The following is a 17,163-nucleotide window of genomic DNA, read 5'->3' on the forward strand; positions in this document are numbered from 1 at the left end:
TTTTGGACACAAGTGTAGTGTAAATGAACATCATTTAGTATGTCACGTTTAGGAGAATGGAGCAAACGGGCATGGGGAGGAAGATTGGAGACTTAGAATGAGGGGAAGAGAGAGGAAAAATTTGAAGTTCAGTTCTTTCTTTTAAGAATCACTTTCCAAAAATCTATTATTTTTCGTTGAATACTTTTTCTGACATAAGGCACCATATCTATTTCAATTAGATAAATAGCCTCTTCAGTTTCCCCGTCCTTTCCTTCTAGTGAATTCATTCATCGAAATGCTAAGAAAAGCTATGCAATTTCAGATTACCACTCCACTCCCAGAACCATTACATCATGAGAAAACTGATGCAAGAGAGTGTTCTCCATGACGACACTAGTGCATACACTTGTGTTATGTTACAGGCGGCCACCAAGTGCTCAATTTCTCTGTCAATACCGGGCCAGTACACATGTCTGCGAGCCAAGGTTTTAGTACGGGAAACACCCCAGTGCCCCTCATGTAATAACGTGAGGACTTCCCTTCGCAAACTTGCAGGAAAAACCACACGAGGAGCTGTATCATTGGTAGCCAGAAGGAGAACACCTTCCAAGGCAGAGAGGCGGTCTCATAGAACAAAATAATTATGAATAGGGTCCAAGGCCCGGCCTGGAGGTCGGGATGACCACCCCTGCTGAATGAGGCCAACTACTTGCCGGAGAACTGAGTCAGCTGCCATTTCCCTGGCAACTCTAGAACTAGTGATCAGGAAGCCATTAAGCACTTGGCAGGATGCCACATCCAAATGAAAACGCATAATCTCCTCTCGATCGAACTGAGGATCCGGGCCCACCAGAAGACGGAAAAGAGCATCTGCGTTGGCATGCTGTCCGGTAGGGCAAAAATGAATGTCATAATGGTACTTAGAGAGAAACAAGGCCCAGCGCTGTAGTCTGTGGGCCGCCCTATCCGGAATCTGAGAGGCGGGGCCAAATAATGATATTAACGGCTTATGGTGATTAACTGAAACTTCGTGCCATACAAGAAAGGGTGAAACTTGGTAACAGCATAGACAATGGCCAAAGCCTCTTTTTCTACCTGGGAGTAATGGGCCTGTGCAGGACTATGAGTTTTAGATGCAAACGCCAGTGGCTGCTCGGAACCATCCCTGTTGCGATGGGCCAGGACCGCCCCCATCCCATTCTGCGAAGCATCTGTAGCGAGGACTAACAGCTTATGGGGGTCAAAAGTAGCCAAACAAGGCGCTGACGTGAGGAGGCCCTTCAACGAGGTGAATGCTCCCTTGCATGCAGGTGACTAATCAAAAGGAACGCCCTTGCGCAGAAGACAGTACAGGGGCCAGGCTATGGTGGAAGCTCTGGGAATGAACCGGTGGTAATAGACAATCTTGCCTAAAAAAGCTTGTAACTCCTTCAGCAAAGCAGGCCGCGGAAGGTTGGCGATACCTTGGACCAAACTTCCTAGCGGCTGGATGCCGTGCTGAGAGATGGTGTATCCCACATACCCAATGGACAGTTGGAAGAAGTTTGACCTATGCAGGTTGCAACGCAAGCCCACAGACCTGAATTTGAGAAAGAGGGTGCGAAGCTTGTGTAAGTGTTCCTTCATGATGCGGCCTGTGACAATTATGCCGTCTAGGTAATTAACACAATGAGGGATTGTCGACATGACGTGCTCAAGATAACACTGGAAGATCGCCAGAGCACTGGATATTCCGAAGGCCAACCACTGGTATTGGTAAAGACCAAACGGGGTGTTGACGACCGCCAGTCGTTTGGAGTCCTCATCAAGTGGTATCTGATGATAAGCCTCCAAAAAATCGATTTTCGAAAAATATTGGCCTCCCGCCACGGCGGAGAACAATTCATCAGCACGAGGCAAAGGATAGGTGTCCACCACCAATTGGGAATTAATGGTGGCCTTGAAATCGCCACAAAGACATAATTTTCCCGAGGGTTTCCTGACAATAACGAGGGGCGAAGCTCACTCACTAGAATAAATGGGAAGAACGACCCCTAGGGCTGTCAGACGGTCTAGCTCTTCTTTAACCTGAGGGCGGAGAGCCAAGGGGATCTGCCTCACGCGTAGAAAACGCGGGCGAGCCGACGCCTTCAATGTTAAGTGAGTTTCAAAGTCCGAAACAAGCGCCAGGCCCTCCTCAAAGATATCCGGAAAGTCAGAGATCAAAGATTCCAATGATTGATAGGAAACATCTTCAGAGACCAACTGTATGGTGTCAGCGATAGAAAAACCGAAAGCTTGAAAGGCATCCAGCCTGGAAAGGTTAGCGGAGCTCGCATCACTGACAACAATAAAAATAATAGGTCGAGTGACTGATTTGTAAGTCACGTCAGTAGTGAATTGACCCAGTAGGGGAATGAACTGTTTACCATAACCACGTGGATGCCTGTAAACTGGGGCCAACGGGGGCGATCCAAGCTCGGAGTAAGTTTGTGCATTCAACAAAGAAACTGCCGCACCCGTATCTACTTGCAGTTGTAATCGGCGAGACCGAACCGACACCTCGATAAAGAGTTTGTGTGCTGATGCATCAGGAGCCTGGCCCAATGAAACTTACTGAATGTCAATGTCCATGTCCTCTGTACCTGCTTCCTTCGGTTCTTTTGAGGCTGAGCGGCAAACTTCAGCAATGTGTCCTTTTTTATTACATTTGCGACAAACAGCCCAACGCTGGGGGCACTCTGACCGATCATGATGTATATAGCACAACGCACAGGATGGCAGCAGGGGCCAGCGGGCGGAACTCTGCTTACGCGCCGTGTGGGAGCGGCCGTAACGGCCGGATTGTACCGCTCGCACGTCGTCCACCCCGGACGCAGTGGACGCGGCCGCACCGCCCTGAACCGCCGCGACGTCGCACCACGCTTCCAACTGTTGGCCTGCGGTGTGAGAGACTTCATATGATTGAGCAATGGACAGGACTTCCTCAAGGGAAGGGTCTTCTAACTGCATGGCCCGTTGCCAGACCTCCCTATCAGGGGCCGAACGAACAATGACATCATGCCCCATAACGTGGGCATACAACTCTCGCGATTTCTCCGTGGCAAAATGACACTTGCGATTAAGACCGTGCTGGGTAGCGGCCCACGCTTGGTAAGACTGATGGGGCTGTTTCTTGCATTGATAGAACTCGACCCTAGCCGCCACAACATGGGTGTGGCGGCGATAATATAAAGACAGCAATGAACACAATGCATCAAAAGACAAGGACGAGGGTTCCTGCGATGGCGCTAGCTGCTGCAAAACTTGATACAGCGAGGGAGATATCCAAGACAAGAAAAGAGCACGACATACCTCCGCATCAGCAACATGAAACGCCTGGAAATGCTGCCGAAGGCGATGTTCATATGCGCCCCAATCCTCTGCCGTCTCGTCATATGGGGGAAAGGGAGGAGGGAATGGCACTGGAGCAGACTGCATGGAGAGCAACGCTGGAAGCACTTGTTTCATGGTGGCCATGAGCTCCGTCTGCTGCTCAACCGAAACCCGCACTAAATTCTCCATGCCGTGGATAAGCTGTGAAACCGGAACAATGATGCAACACGCGAAAGAATGACCCTACTCGTCGCCAAATTGTGTAGTAACACGGATCGCGTTTTCCGTCGCACTTCACATAGCGTAGACCGGGAACTGTCTCCTAGGCAGGCCCAATGTGAACTGACTGGGCACGGCCCGTGCTGCCTGAGTTGTTGTTGTTGTTGTTCCGTCGGCAGAGGTCGCGGCCGAATTCTCGTGTGCCCTCTGGTGGACAGGTCTCTACTTGCGGCAACTACCGTCCGTGATGCGCCGTGCCGATGTGCGCCTCCCGCGATCTTTCTGGTGGCTACTGCATGTATATTCAGAGGACAGATGGATTCCAAAACAGCAGTACATCATCTGCACATCAGGCATCCATCAGTGTTCTCCAGAGACATAGGTCAGGATCTGGCAAAATGGCTGAAAAGATTTGACCAAGTCAGCAGATGCAACATATAGGTGACATGATATGTTTGGCAATTGTGAGCTTTTACTTGGATGGCCCAGCCCAGCAGTGCTTCAGGAAAACTGAAGAGAAGCTGAATAGCTGGTACAAATTCCAGGCTGAATGGAAGAAAATGTTCTGCAACAATCAGCAGCAAGTCCATTTGGTGGAAGAACAGGTGAAGAAAAGACACCAACATAATGGGGAAACAATACAATTGTACACACACATGTTCTGGCTTTATGTCACACCATAAATAAAAATATGACAGAAGCCAACAAAATCTCACACTTGATTAAAGAAGTCAGGTACAAATCTCTTTTTGGGAAAGGATATCACAACAACTGATGAATTCTTCAAGTGATGCCCAGTGAACTGAGGAAATGCACAGAAAAGAGTCGGACAATAAAGGTATGAGCGACTGCCGAATGTGGTCCCTATGACAGTTGTGGAAGACCACCATGAGCTCACCACTCTCATATTCCAGACAGCAAGAGAAGACATACAGCACTGTAGGGCAGCTAGAAATGTCAGATAAAGTATACAAGGGATAGTAGCCATGAATGTCAACCCCATATATCAGGAGATAATAGAGAATGTCGAGAGGAGGTGGGTAATTCTTCAGGCTTTGCCAGTGGTCTGTTGATATCTTGAGATGTCAGGTATCAGCATTATTCATATGTGATATTTCAACAATGTGATTCATTATCTTCATTAGGTACTACCTGAGACTGCTTGTTGAGTGGAATGGGTTGAGTAGTCGACTATTTAGACTTATGTCCTTCCCCCTGAATGGCTGGTTCAGGTATCCTCTCTGCGGAATGCCAGATCTCAGCCTGGCAGATTGGACTGAAGAGGGAATGCCTAATGACACTTCTAGCAGGAGTGGACCACAAAGGGAACACCTGGAACTGGCTGTGGAAAGGGATAACCGTAAGTATAAATACTGGACCCATTCCACTCAATGAGCAGTCTCAGGTAGCACCTGATGAAGACAATGAGTCATGTTGTTGTGAATGACATTGATATCTGGCAGAACACCAAATACCTCAGCATGTCAAGGAGAGTTTATCAATCTTCAGCACCAATCTCCACCACTTTTTGAATGTGCTATAAAGAATGAACTCTGCCAGCTCCAGCTTATGTCACAACCATCAAAGGACAACCCTCTGTCAAATACAATGTTCCACAGAAAAACAAACATTTTGAGAACTGATTAGATTAGATTAGATTAGTACTTGTTCCATAGATCATGACTACGACACTTCATAATGATGTGGAACGTGTCAGGTTAATAAAAGGTGTCCATACAAGATATTACATTAGACAAAATATTACATGACACTCAATATCTTTAATTTTTTTGTTTGTGGGGGTTGGGAAAATACCCACTTACTATATCCAAAATTTCATCTAATGAATAGAAGGAGTTGCCATTAAGAAATTCTTTTAATTTCCTTTTAAATACTATATGGCTATCTGTCAGTCTTTTGATGCTATTAGGTAAGTGACCAAAGACTTCTGTGGCAGCATAATTTAACCTTGAGTAGTGAAGATCATCCTTTCTCCTAGTGTTGTAGCCATGTACACTGCTATTACTTTTGAATTCGTTCGGATTGTTAATAACAAATTTCATAAGTGAATATATACATTGTGAGGCTACAGTGAAGATTTATAGCTCTTTAAATAAGCGTCTACAGGATGATCTTGGATGAGCTCCAGCAATTATTTTGATTACATGCTTTTGTGCAATGAACACTCTTTTACTCAGTGATGAGTTACCCCAGAATATGATGCCATACGAAAGCAGTGAATGAAAATAGGCATGGTAAGCTAATTTACTGAGATGTATATCGCCAAAATTTGCAATGAGCCTAATAGCATAAGTAGCTGAACTCAAATGTTTCAGCAGATCCTCAGTGTGTTTTTTCCAGTTCAACCCCTCATCAATGCATACACCTAGAAATTTTGGATATTCTACCTTAGCTACTGAGAACAATGTCCTGGTATGTTTTCACAGTAGGCACATTGTAAGCTAAACTACAGAGAGAGAAGACAAGTGTTCAATGACTATTACATCACAGGAGGTCAACCATGACATCAGTCCTATTCATGCCAGTTCACTGCAAATGATTATAGCTGACCTGTTGGATGAAGCGCATCACCATACCCCCAAACATGCCCTAGGTGTTCCCCACCACCTACAGGGATACCAGCTGCTCACCTAGCCGCCAAATTCAGGAAAACCAAGTGAGTTGATTATTTATGGAAGTGAGGCCACTAAGAGGAAATTCTTCTATGGATGACAGTCACTAAGATGTCAGGAAATCTAACTGGAATCATCACTGACGGCCAATCAGTCTGGGTGCTAATCGATTCATGTGATTCTTTTTCTGTAATGTTGAGTGCTTATCATCATCATCATCATCATAGCAAATGTGCTAAAGGAGCAAATGGAAAACTTAACTTGCTGATGGGAGCATACATTGCAAGAATAACTACCAGTGATAGAATGCAGTCTTTTGAATTTGTCATTTTAGCAGATTGCAACAATATTAGAAAAGGATAGTTGCTACTCACCATATGGCAGAGACACTGAGCCGCAGACAGGCACAACAAAAAGACTGTCAGAAAGTGATCTTTTGACCAACAAGGCCTTTATTCAAAATAGACAACATAAACACACACAAACACACTCAGGCAAACACAACTCACACACACTCGACCATAGTCTCTGGATGCTGAGGCCACACTCTCAGCAGAAGCCTATGATAGGAAAGGCAACTGAGTGTTGGGGGTAAGAAGGAGAGTAGGGCAGGAAGGCTGTGCCTTTGGATTTTTACACCTGTGCAGAAAGTAGGAATATCGGATAAGTTAGTAAAGGGCTACTTCGGATGGTATCAGATCCATTGTTGCTTGTCGGATGTCACATATGAAGTTGAGGATTATGATCTTTTATCAGGAAGGCAACAGTGCAGAGATGTTTTCCACATCCTCCGTATGAAGCCTTACAATGGTCCAATGCAGAGATCGACACTAGGAGACGCAAGCAGACTGAAGACCCACTCAACAATAGCAAAGCTTCAGTGATAGAGCCTACCTTTGATGCTTATCATAGTGAAGAGGATGTAACAACATGACGAGAATGCAAGGATCCACCAGCACTGCCATCCAGAGGACCACTGACAAGATGAATGAGTAGATACATGATGCTGTAGTCAACTTCAATGAGAAATTCTGAGCAGCAGGTCACTGTCTCTCAATGCTATGAGCTATGGCACACACAGTGTGGTGTAGTGGTTAGTATCACAGCAGCCTTGCTGTGTGTCACCAGTTCAAACCTGACATCAGCAATTAATATTCATCATTTCTGGAATGTTTTTGAAATACATTATCTTATGTTTTTAATGTCTGTATATTCTGGAATATTTGATGTTTGTGAAAATAGTTGCACTCTCTGTCCAAGAGCTCAGTTCTGTTCTGGCTGTGAGCTGGTGTCAGTAATAAATGTGCTTTCAGTTCTAAGTGTTATTCTTCACTGATGTCCCTGCATTGAACTTAGCCTTGACTGTGGTTTTGATGTGACAGTACCATATTTTACATTTTAGATTAAAGGGTTATTACTGACATTACTCATAGGCTGTGGAAAAATACTTCACTTCCATCTGAAATTCTGGTTTTGTGTCATGAAAATATTTTTGTGTATATAGTTTTATTTTCTGACTAGACTTACTTTAATTTTACAGGTATTCACCATTTTTATTAACAAAAATAACTAGGAATATGATGCACAAGAGCTTACAAACAATGCAAGTCTTCATTATCACATTGTCAGCAGTGGCAAGTATTCTTGCTGAAGACAATGAGATTCACCCAGTGAATTCTAGTCCAACTCAAGAAATTACACAGACACCATTTCACAACCATGAAACATCTGGACATGGTAAGACTTATTCATTTTGGTCTGTGTTACCATATCTCACATGTGCTTTGGTGCTGACATTTTTTTAGGCTCTTTGGAAACACTTTTGCATATAGCAGCAAATCATATATTTTTCATTGTTTTACATTGATGTATTCCTTCATGTTCAAGAATGGCTGTCAAATACTCAATAATGCCTACATTTTGTGACCATTTAAATTTGACTATCAATCCAACAATTCAATCTATCTCATGTGATGCTTGTGTCATTAAATATCTGTAAAAGTCTTGTTGTGCTATCAACCATGTTGTTTGCAGTGCAGGATTCCATGTTGATATGCAGGTGGATAGTGCATTAAGTGGTAGGATCCACCTGTTCATTAACTGCGTCAAGATTTTAGTAGATCAAATGTCTGATGGGTTGCACAGCTTCTCAAAACGATAGACATTCCTCATGTATTCTAAAAGTCGTTACTGCACAAAATGTGCACATTAGATAGGTGCATTGTCAGCTGAGAGTCTTCCAGTTATGAGGAAGATTCATAACTGGATGTGCTCAGCATTTAAGTACTAGGAACCAGTCATACATTTCCGAAAGGGCACACAATGTGAGCTCCAAGGATTGTGAATCCCTTGCCTTGGTCCTACTAATTCACAAAGTAGAGTAAAAACTATGACACTGCATACAAAGAACTAATTTTTCAGCATTCAAGCACCCTCCTGCCACAATTGTTGCACCAGGTGAGCTGTTTTTCATGATGAGCCCACAAGGTTCAAGTGAAAGAAGGAGTCTGCAGGAGTAGTTCATATGTACATGTAAGTTAGAACAGAGTTTTCAAAAGAATGTTGTCTGCATGACCACTATAGGTCTGGCTGGCCATGTGCTGTGCTTGTATATGTTGACTTCTGTCAAGTCAGATATCTGTTGATCATTGTCATCTGCTCTTTATTAAATATTGCAACATTCAGTTTCTCATAATATTAGATTTATGGGTGACTGCTTATTGATCTATCTAGTGCTGTATCCATAGGATTGGTGGAATGATTCATCACAAACCTAATGAAAAATCAAAGTGATTATTTCAGTCTAAATTGTGAGATGAATCAAATGATTATTGCTAACCATCATTTGAGGCTTACTGCATACAAAAGAAAAAACTGGTTTTGAAATATGATCTCATAAGATATCGCATATAGTTAATACATGTACGGGGAGACTTCAAAAAGTAAGTGCTACACACTAAGACTATTGAACAAAAAGAGTTGAGTACATGCTCTGGCTCAATGTCAACAGGACATTAAATTCAATCTTCCATCCTTACATGTTCTCGGTTTCCTCCCAGTTCTACTGTAGTATGGGTAACCGGTGGATCACAGTGTAGAAGTGAAATGGTGAGGTAACTGGAAATGTACTCCAAAGTTGGAACATGTAAGACAGTACAATTCTTGTGGGCGAAACATCTAAATTGCACACAGATTTACTGAAAGGCCTGGCAGTATATGGACCAAATGCAACGTCCCATCCAGGCATAGTGAAATGGTCCTAGTGGTTCAACCAAGGCCACACAGACTTGTCATGATGATCGGGAAGGACATTCATTAACCTTGACCTCAGATAACAATGTCCAGGCAATTGAGGAACTGATTCATAGCAATTGCAGAGTTCCTATCAATGAGGACAAGCACACAGCAGTTCTTGAATATCTCCATGACCAAGGAGGGGATTTCTATTGAGGAACTGAATGACTGGTAGAACATTTTAACCATTGTTTACTAGGACTTCGGGTCTATGTTGAAAAATAGTGTCAGGTATCTGTGTCACTTTACAGTGTAGTTTAGCAATCAATACCACTTACTTGACCTGCCATAATAATGCCTAGCTTACTTTTTGAAGTCTCCCCAGTAAACAAAAGCCATGCACTCTGGTGTGCACACAATTGCTTGCAGTGAATGTAACAAGTTCTAGTGGGGCAGACAAGTGGGAACAGTGAGATGTGCTTTAAAGAGCACACAATTGAGAATCAACAATACAGTGCTTATCACAATTGAGGACTATTTTTCCAGAAGATGATAAATGCAAAAAAGTAAATTTTCAAGAAAATGCATTTTTAGGTGTTACACCAAATGACTAATTAGATAAATGAGGTAATTTAACATTTACACTGCTCTCCAGGCATGATTCTGATTTTTGTCTCAGAGTAGAAGAACAAAGTTTATGAGTGTCAAAAGTCAATAAATGCAACAATGGAAGTTAAAGTTTTTCTTAATATAGATATTTAAAGGGTCTTTTTGTTTTCTTTTTATCTTCAGTTACAAAGAAAGTTATATATTGAAAGTAATCAATAGATTTTCAGTTTAGTATGGTTGTATCCAGTATTTCATGTTGTATTTTAATAATGTATATTTGTTTAATAATGTATATTTGTTTAATAATGTATATTTGTTATACTTTCCATAAATGTTTGATAAGCAGAAGTACAAAATAGCAACAAACAATATTAAAATACAACATGAAATACTGGATACAACCTATCAAATTGGAAATCTGTTTATTACTTTCAACAATGTCCTTATAAAAGTCTTCCGCTCCTTCTGTAGATTAAAATGCCTAGCAAGTTTTAAGATATCCTTCTTCTTTTCTTTGTTGATCATATTCTTCATTTCCAAGGTGGCTGCTTTCCTGATTTCCTAGTTGCAGTTTTCGGATTTCCGTACCTCAAACTCTATGGGACTTCCGTTATAAGTGTCCAGTACTGATAACAGTACCTTCTTCTAAACAGTTTCATAAAACATCACTCTCTGAGCAATTACTCTCAAATGTATCTTAGATTGTGGGCCTGTAGTGCACTGGGCATGAAATCCTTTGTTTCCCAATCTTTATTTAGTATCCTGTTGAAGCCATGTTGTTCCACAACTTCATAACATTCAGTTGGTGAAAGAATATCTTCCTTTTTTTATAGTCTTTTTCAACTCTACCAAACACTCTGTCAGGAGGCATTTAGCGGTAACCACAAGTAGGGAAATAGTGTATACCAGCTTATTAAATTATTAAATTGTCTGGTCTCTTCCATGAATGCCATTAGTATGCCCATCCTTGCTGTATTTTTATTTTAACTGGTACAGGAATCAGAAAATAAATTAATTTCATTTTGACCATCTTCTGACTGGGACACCTCAAGGTTTCTGAGAACATTGTATAGAGCAGAGGCCATGGGGTTATATCCTTTTGGTCCTTCTGTCTCAAGCCAAGTATAAAAGCAATCTTTTCCTTTGACTGTGCTCAGGAATGAATCATAATTTACAAACTGCATAGTCAAACCTGTCTTGAACAGAATACTTCACCTACAGAGAGCTTAGGTACTGGCTAATCCTGTTGTATATCAAAACATACGTCAACCACAGTTGGATTTATGATTTTCCTCCTTCTTTATTGCATAGAACTTTTTTGCATAAAGTTTGTGTAACTTGTGGTTTGTTATTAATTGATTCTCTTTCTCCAAATCTTGTTCCCTTTTTTTAATTTTTGAAGACCAGTCTGGCACATTGAGTATATACTTGTATGGGGAGGTTTAAATGACACATTAAAGCAGTGATAGTAAATATGTTTGTAATTCAATAAAGAGCAAACAGAAAGGCCTGACAACTCCCTTCCTTCACAAAAATGTTTCCATGTTTTGACTGTATTCAGCTCATATGGTAAATATCATCTATTGGACTTTTTTCTTGAATAGTGGCTCTCTCTACATATACAGGGTGGCATACGAAATGTGTTACCAATTGTTTCTTTCACAATTTACGATGCACATTAGATATCCCGCTGGGATCTCTACAGCAGTACCAGCAGAGCTTCAAAAAACAAATTAGTTATGAAATGATGTGTAATTCATGATTCTGCCACTAGGAGACTAGTAAGCAGCAATGGCTGACAATGGAAGACTGACGAAACAGCAACGATCGGCAATTGTGTTACTTTTTCATGAAATGAAAAGCCTTGTTGTGACTCAGAGGCATTTTTGACAACAGTTTAACACACAATGGGTCCCTTGCAAGAAGACCATCCACAGGTTGTACGATAAATTTGTACAGGAAGGAACAGTATTGGAAGTGAAGCAACCTCAGCCTAAGCCTGTTTGTTTGCCGGAGAATATTGAAGTGGTACAAGTTGCTGTACAGAGAAGTCCCAGGAAATAGTGTAGAAAGGCAGCAGTGCAACTGGGAATATCCAGGCACTTCGTTCAATGCATTCTTAAAAGTGACCTCTATATGTACCTATACAAGATGACCTGTGCACAGAAGCTCACTGAAGAACACAAGCAACAGAGACTACTGTTTGCTCAGTGGGCAGAGTATAGGGAAGAAACTCTCAACAACATTTGGTTTTCAGACGAGGTGCATTTTCATTTAGTTAACAAACAAAATGTATGCTTTTGGGCCACTGAAAACCCGCAAGTGCTTCATGAACGACAACATTATGCTCCGAGGATTACAGCGTGGGCAGAAATTTCCAGTTTCTTTGAAGAAACAGTCAACAGTGAGCATTATTTGAACATGTTTCGCAGTAGCTTCATTCCACAGCTTCTTGCTCCTGCCTTGCCCTTCAACACACAGTGGTTCATGTAAGATGGAGCAAGGTCACATACTGCAAACACTGTGTTCGAGTTTTTACACGAGCATTTCGACATGCGGATCATTTCACTCAGGTTTCCAGGTCGCTTCAATGACAGACAAAATTGGCCCCCCCAATAGTCTAGACCTCAATTCATGTGACTTTTTTCTTTGGGGGTACCTAAAGGAAAAAATTTTCCCAAAACGTCCACGTGATTTAATGGATCTCAGAAGACTTATTCTTCAAGCTTGCAGTGAAATTACGAAAGACATGTGCCGCAGAGTAATCACTAACTTCAGTGTTCATTTGAAAGAAGTTAGGAAACAAAATGGTGGACATATTGAGCATGTGCTGAGTTAGAACAAATCTCCATGGATGGCTCTTCATTGTAGTATATGTTCCTTTCAGATTGTATTGACAATAAAGTTTATATTCAAAACAAGATGGTAACACATTTCGTGTGCCACCCTGTATATGTTTTATATGTTTTGATATTATTCTTTACAGCTTGTGCAATGTCCTCATCCTTAGTAGTGCTATGGTCTTCCCCTAAGTTTTCAATCTGTCACTTCCTTGTTACGTGAAATTTATTGGCCAGATTTGAGAATGCGTCTTTGGACATCCCTGATGTTGCATGAAACACTGTGGCACATTCAGGTACAGTTTGGTCATCTCTTCTCCTTATGCTGTGCTTTATCAAAACAGTATTCTTCCTTTTTGCTTCTTTCTTGATGTTCCTGTATTTTGGTGATGTGATTACCTGTATTTTAGTAATATTTTATCCTGGTTAATTTTGTTTAAACTATCCATGAAAAGTTGTGATATCATCATAAGTGAGAGCAGCTGCTCTGCATTATTTTCTTCCTAACACTTTTGGGTCCAGTGATATATCTGGTAGTCCATATGAACAGGCAGTAGCTGGCATTTTCTTGTTCTTGATGTACTTCTTGGATGATTTCACTCTCAACCTGGACTTCCTACCACTCAGTTACATGTATACCATTTTCTGAATCTCTCGTATTAACCTCCATTTTATAGTTTAACAGCCTACTCTTTTACCGCAAACTTGTATCTGACAATTTTTAATTTAACACTGGAATATTCTGAACAACCAAAACTGGAAGCGAAAATAAAATAACTTTTCGATTGCACAGCTGTTTGGCGAATTTCACTGTTAACTATTTGACCATCCGCTGTCCCATGTCCACAATGGATCATCAGAGACTGTCTCTGACAATGCTGGCTTGAACTGAGTGATAATACTGCAACTTAAGTAATTAAAACAATATTGATTGTTTATTAAGCTGTATCAATTTGATGATATATATGTTTAGAAAAACAACATTGAAAAGTTTTCTAACCACTTACAAAAATAAATCACTTTTCTTAGATCTTGTTCCAATGAGAGCAGATGACGTGTTGCTGCAGGACAGATGGCCAAATATGAAGAAACCAGTTCCTTATACAAATAGTGCTGGAATGTCAAATGCCATTGATGCAGAGCCTCAGGCATCAGCTAGTATATCCTATCAAATTCCACACACTGGTAAGAAGTTTTCTTTCTGTATTCTCAGTTCACAATGTTTAAAAATATTGAAGGAGACACTCTTGTATAGCACCACTGGAATATATTACTACCAATGCATTTATAAATATTATGTCCAACAGGATTTCCTGTGCCGGGCTTGCCACAGGGCGTAGATTACTATGGAACACCTTATCAACCACTAAATAATTTCTTACCTCTGAAGGAGCATCCTACAGGTCACAGGTGATTATGGTATTTGTCTTGCATTGACTCATCCTATGCGCTGCAGTTTGTCAACTAATGAAAATTTATTTTGTAATCAATTTGTGTATGAAATACAATGACTGTCTCACTTCTGGATTGTTTAGTCTTTCTGTATCAAATTGTTAGATGTGCTGGTGTTTATGATGATAAAGATAAATACTAATTATATCATTCATAATATTTCTGTTCATAGATCAGTATTACATGCATACACAGATAACAAAGAAATAATGACTCAAAGATGGTTCACACTTAATCAATGGCTACAACAAGGATGAAATTAGGGGCCACATTTCCAACATAACAACCCTACCACTTAATCTGATGACAGTTTCAACTTATGAATATGATACATATTGCTCCCTATCAAGTTGTTTAGTTCATAAATCAATAGGCGTTTCATTTGCCTGTAAGTACTTAATAACAATCCCACTTCTTTTCACACGTTGTCTATTAAAATATACATTAGCACAAACATGTTTCAATCTAGAATGCAGGAGAGAATTTTGTGACAGTGTAACAGAACTCTGGCTGTCATGCTCTAGAACACTTGCCCGCAAAAGGTAAAGGTCCTGAGTTCAAGTCTTGGTCCAGCACACAGTTTCAATCTGCCAGGAAGTTTCATATCAGCACACACTCCGCTGCAGAGTGAAAATCTCATTCTGGAACATCCCCCCAAGGCTGTAGCTAAGCCATGTTTCCGCCATATCCTTTCTTTCAGGAGTGCTAGTTCAGCAAGTTTCGCAGGAGAGCTTCTGTAAAGTTTGGAAGGTAGGAGACGAGGTACTGGCAGAAGCAAAGCTGTGAGGATGGGGTGTGAGTTGTGCTTGGGTAGCTCAGATGGTAGAGCACTTGCCCGCAAAAGGCAAAGGTCCCGAGTTCGAGTCTCGGTCCGGCACACAGTTTTAATCTGCCAGGAAGTTTCAGCACTCCCATATTTTGACAACCTAGTGGAAAATCCCCATTTTTAAACACAATTCCAGGGTTCATAGCCTTCTTGAGATAGTGAAGGACTCTTTTTCATGCGCTCCAATGTACTCTAGTAAATTTACAATCATACTGCCTAAAAAATAGGGTATAATATGAGGTCTGTCTAAAAAATACCCAACCTCTGATTTCCCCATGCAAAATAGAGATGATAGTGCAGTGCAGCTGTACACAGTAAAGGAAGAGACCTTTATGTGTATGGGTGATTTTCGTCCCCGCCTTCCAGCACTTCAGTGGCGCCTGTCAGTCACTGAGTGAGGTGTTACACAACGTGTTTGTCAGATTACCGATTCTCTGAAAAAAACTGAGTGTGTTGAGCAAAGATACTGCATCAGATTTTGTGAAAAGCTTCGTGATTCTCAAAGCAAAACAATTCATAAGATTCAGCAGGTGTGGACGGCGAAAAACTTGACAACTGCATCATGACAATGCCTCCGCACATTCATCCCACTTGATCGAAAATTTCTTAGCCAAACATGGAATTACATCCACTCACCAACCTCCCTACTCTCCAGACATGGCTCCTTGTGACTTCTTATTGTTTCCAAAATTGAAGACGCCACTGGAAGGATCCCATTTTGAGGGTAGAGAAGAGATCATGCAGAACACGACGACAGAGCTGAACACCAATCCAAAAGAAGATTTACAGAAGTGTTTCCAGCAGTGTAAGGATTGGTGGGCTAAGTGTGTGCAAGCACAAGGGGTCTACTCTGAAGTGGATTAGAGTCCCAAGCCCATCAGGTACTCGAAATATTTTTTTCTGGCCAAAGGTCAGATACTTTTTAGACAGGCCTCATATATGTCAGATCTTGTATTAGTATTCATATAAAGCAAACATCCCACTCAAACCTTATCACTCTGCACATCTCAAATTTCAATGCAGACTCAGTTGGTGTTTTACAGGAGTACAATCAAACATATTAAAGCATTTCAGCACATCTGCAGTCTAACCCTTCTGGTCAAGTTTTAAATTACCTTCCTCCCAGTTTCTAGCAATACACACGCCTACACAGGACTTTGCATTTCCTTGATCTTTAACTTCAAAATGATCAGATAATCCCTGATACTCTTTGGTTTTCACCACATTGTTATTACACAAAGAATAAAGTAATCTACATACAAAGCAACAATTGCAAGATTTTTACCTGATCTTTTAATGAACACACTATGTACATCAGTATTTACAAAATAACTCAGTTCTCAAAGTACATTGTTTGCCTATACATTTCACTGTCTAGCTGGTCGTTTTAAATAATAAATGGCCTTGGGTAGTTCATACACTTTACCTTCATTACTTTCTGATATAAATCCATCTGGTTGCTTTGTGATAAATCCATCTGGTTGCTCACATATGGTTGGTCAGTAATAACACACACTAAGCATTGAATATGAATACTGAATCACTGAGACAGAACAAACAAACATGGCAGAAGAACAAGTTACACACCAAGAAAAGAACTAGAACAATGCAGTCCAAAGAAATAAGAGTCAAATATAGGGTGCTCTGTGCCAGAGATGATACAGAGCCCCCCCCCCCTTCCTTCCCCTCGAGTAGTGTGCAGCATGGTGGAGGGAAGCTTCATCACATGAATTCATAATCTTCATGCCAGCATAGCGGTTGTAGGCAATGAATTCATAATCTTCATGCCAGCATAGCGGTTGTAGGCAGTGGCTGGAGTGAGAAGTAGGCACGGTGAAATCTGTGGTGCAAGGGTCCCATGGTTCCAACGGCTGCACAGGCAGAGAGACGTTGGCCAAAGGGAGCATCAGGAGCAAGTCGGTAAGTGACCACGTTGGTTTCAGTCAATTAACAGACACAGTCTGTGGATGGCCATGTAGGTTGATAACGAACATGTTCGTACCATGACGTAGCA

At 41.4% G+C, this 17,163-nt stretch overlaps 1 protein-coding gene across 1 annotated transcript in view; it reads left to right on the forward strand.

The window, feature by feature from the left end:
- The window catches only part of LOC126455471 (uncharacterized), a 146,932-nt gene that overhangs the window by 32,669 nt on the left and 97,100 nt on the right, over positions 1 to 17,163 (forward strand). Inside the window, exons 2-4 of the mRNA XM_050091225.1 lie at positions 7,729 to 7,925; positions 13,901 to 14,056; positions 14,179 to 14,281. Coding sequence (XP_049947182.1) covers positions 7,729 to 7,925; positions 13,901 to 14,056; positions 14,179 to 14,281 — 456 coding nt within the window. The remainder of the gene's footprint in view (positions 1 to 7,728; positions 7,926 to 13,900; positions 14,057 to 14,178; positions 14,282 to 17,163) is intronic.

The sequence above is a fragment of the Schistocerca serialis genome, chromosome 2, assembly GCF_023864345.2.
Source record: "Schistocerca serialis cubense isolate TAMUIC-IGC-003099 chromosome 2, iqSchSeri2.2, whole genome shotgun sequence".
In the NCBI taxonomy this organism is placed as follows: Eukaryota; Metazoa; Arthropoda; class Insecta; order Orthoptera; family Acrididae; genus Schistocerca; species Schistocerca serialis.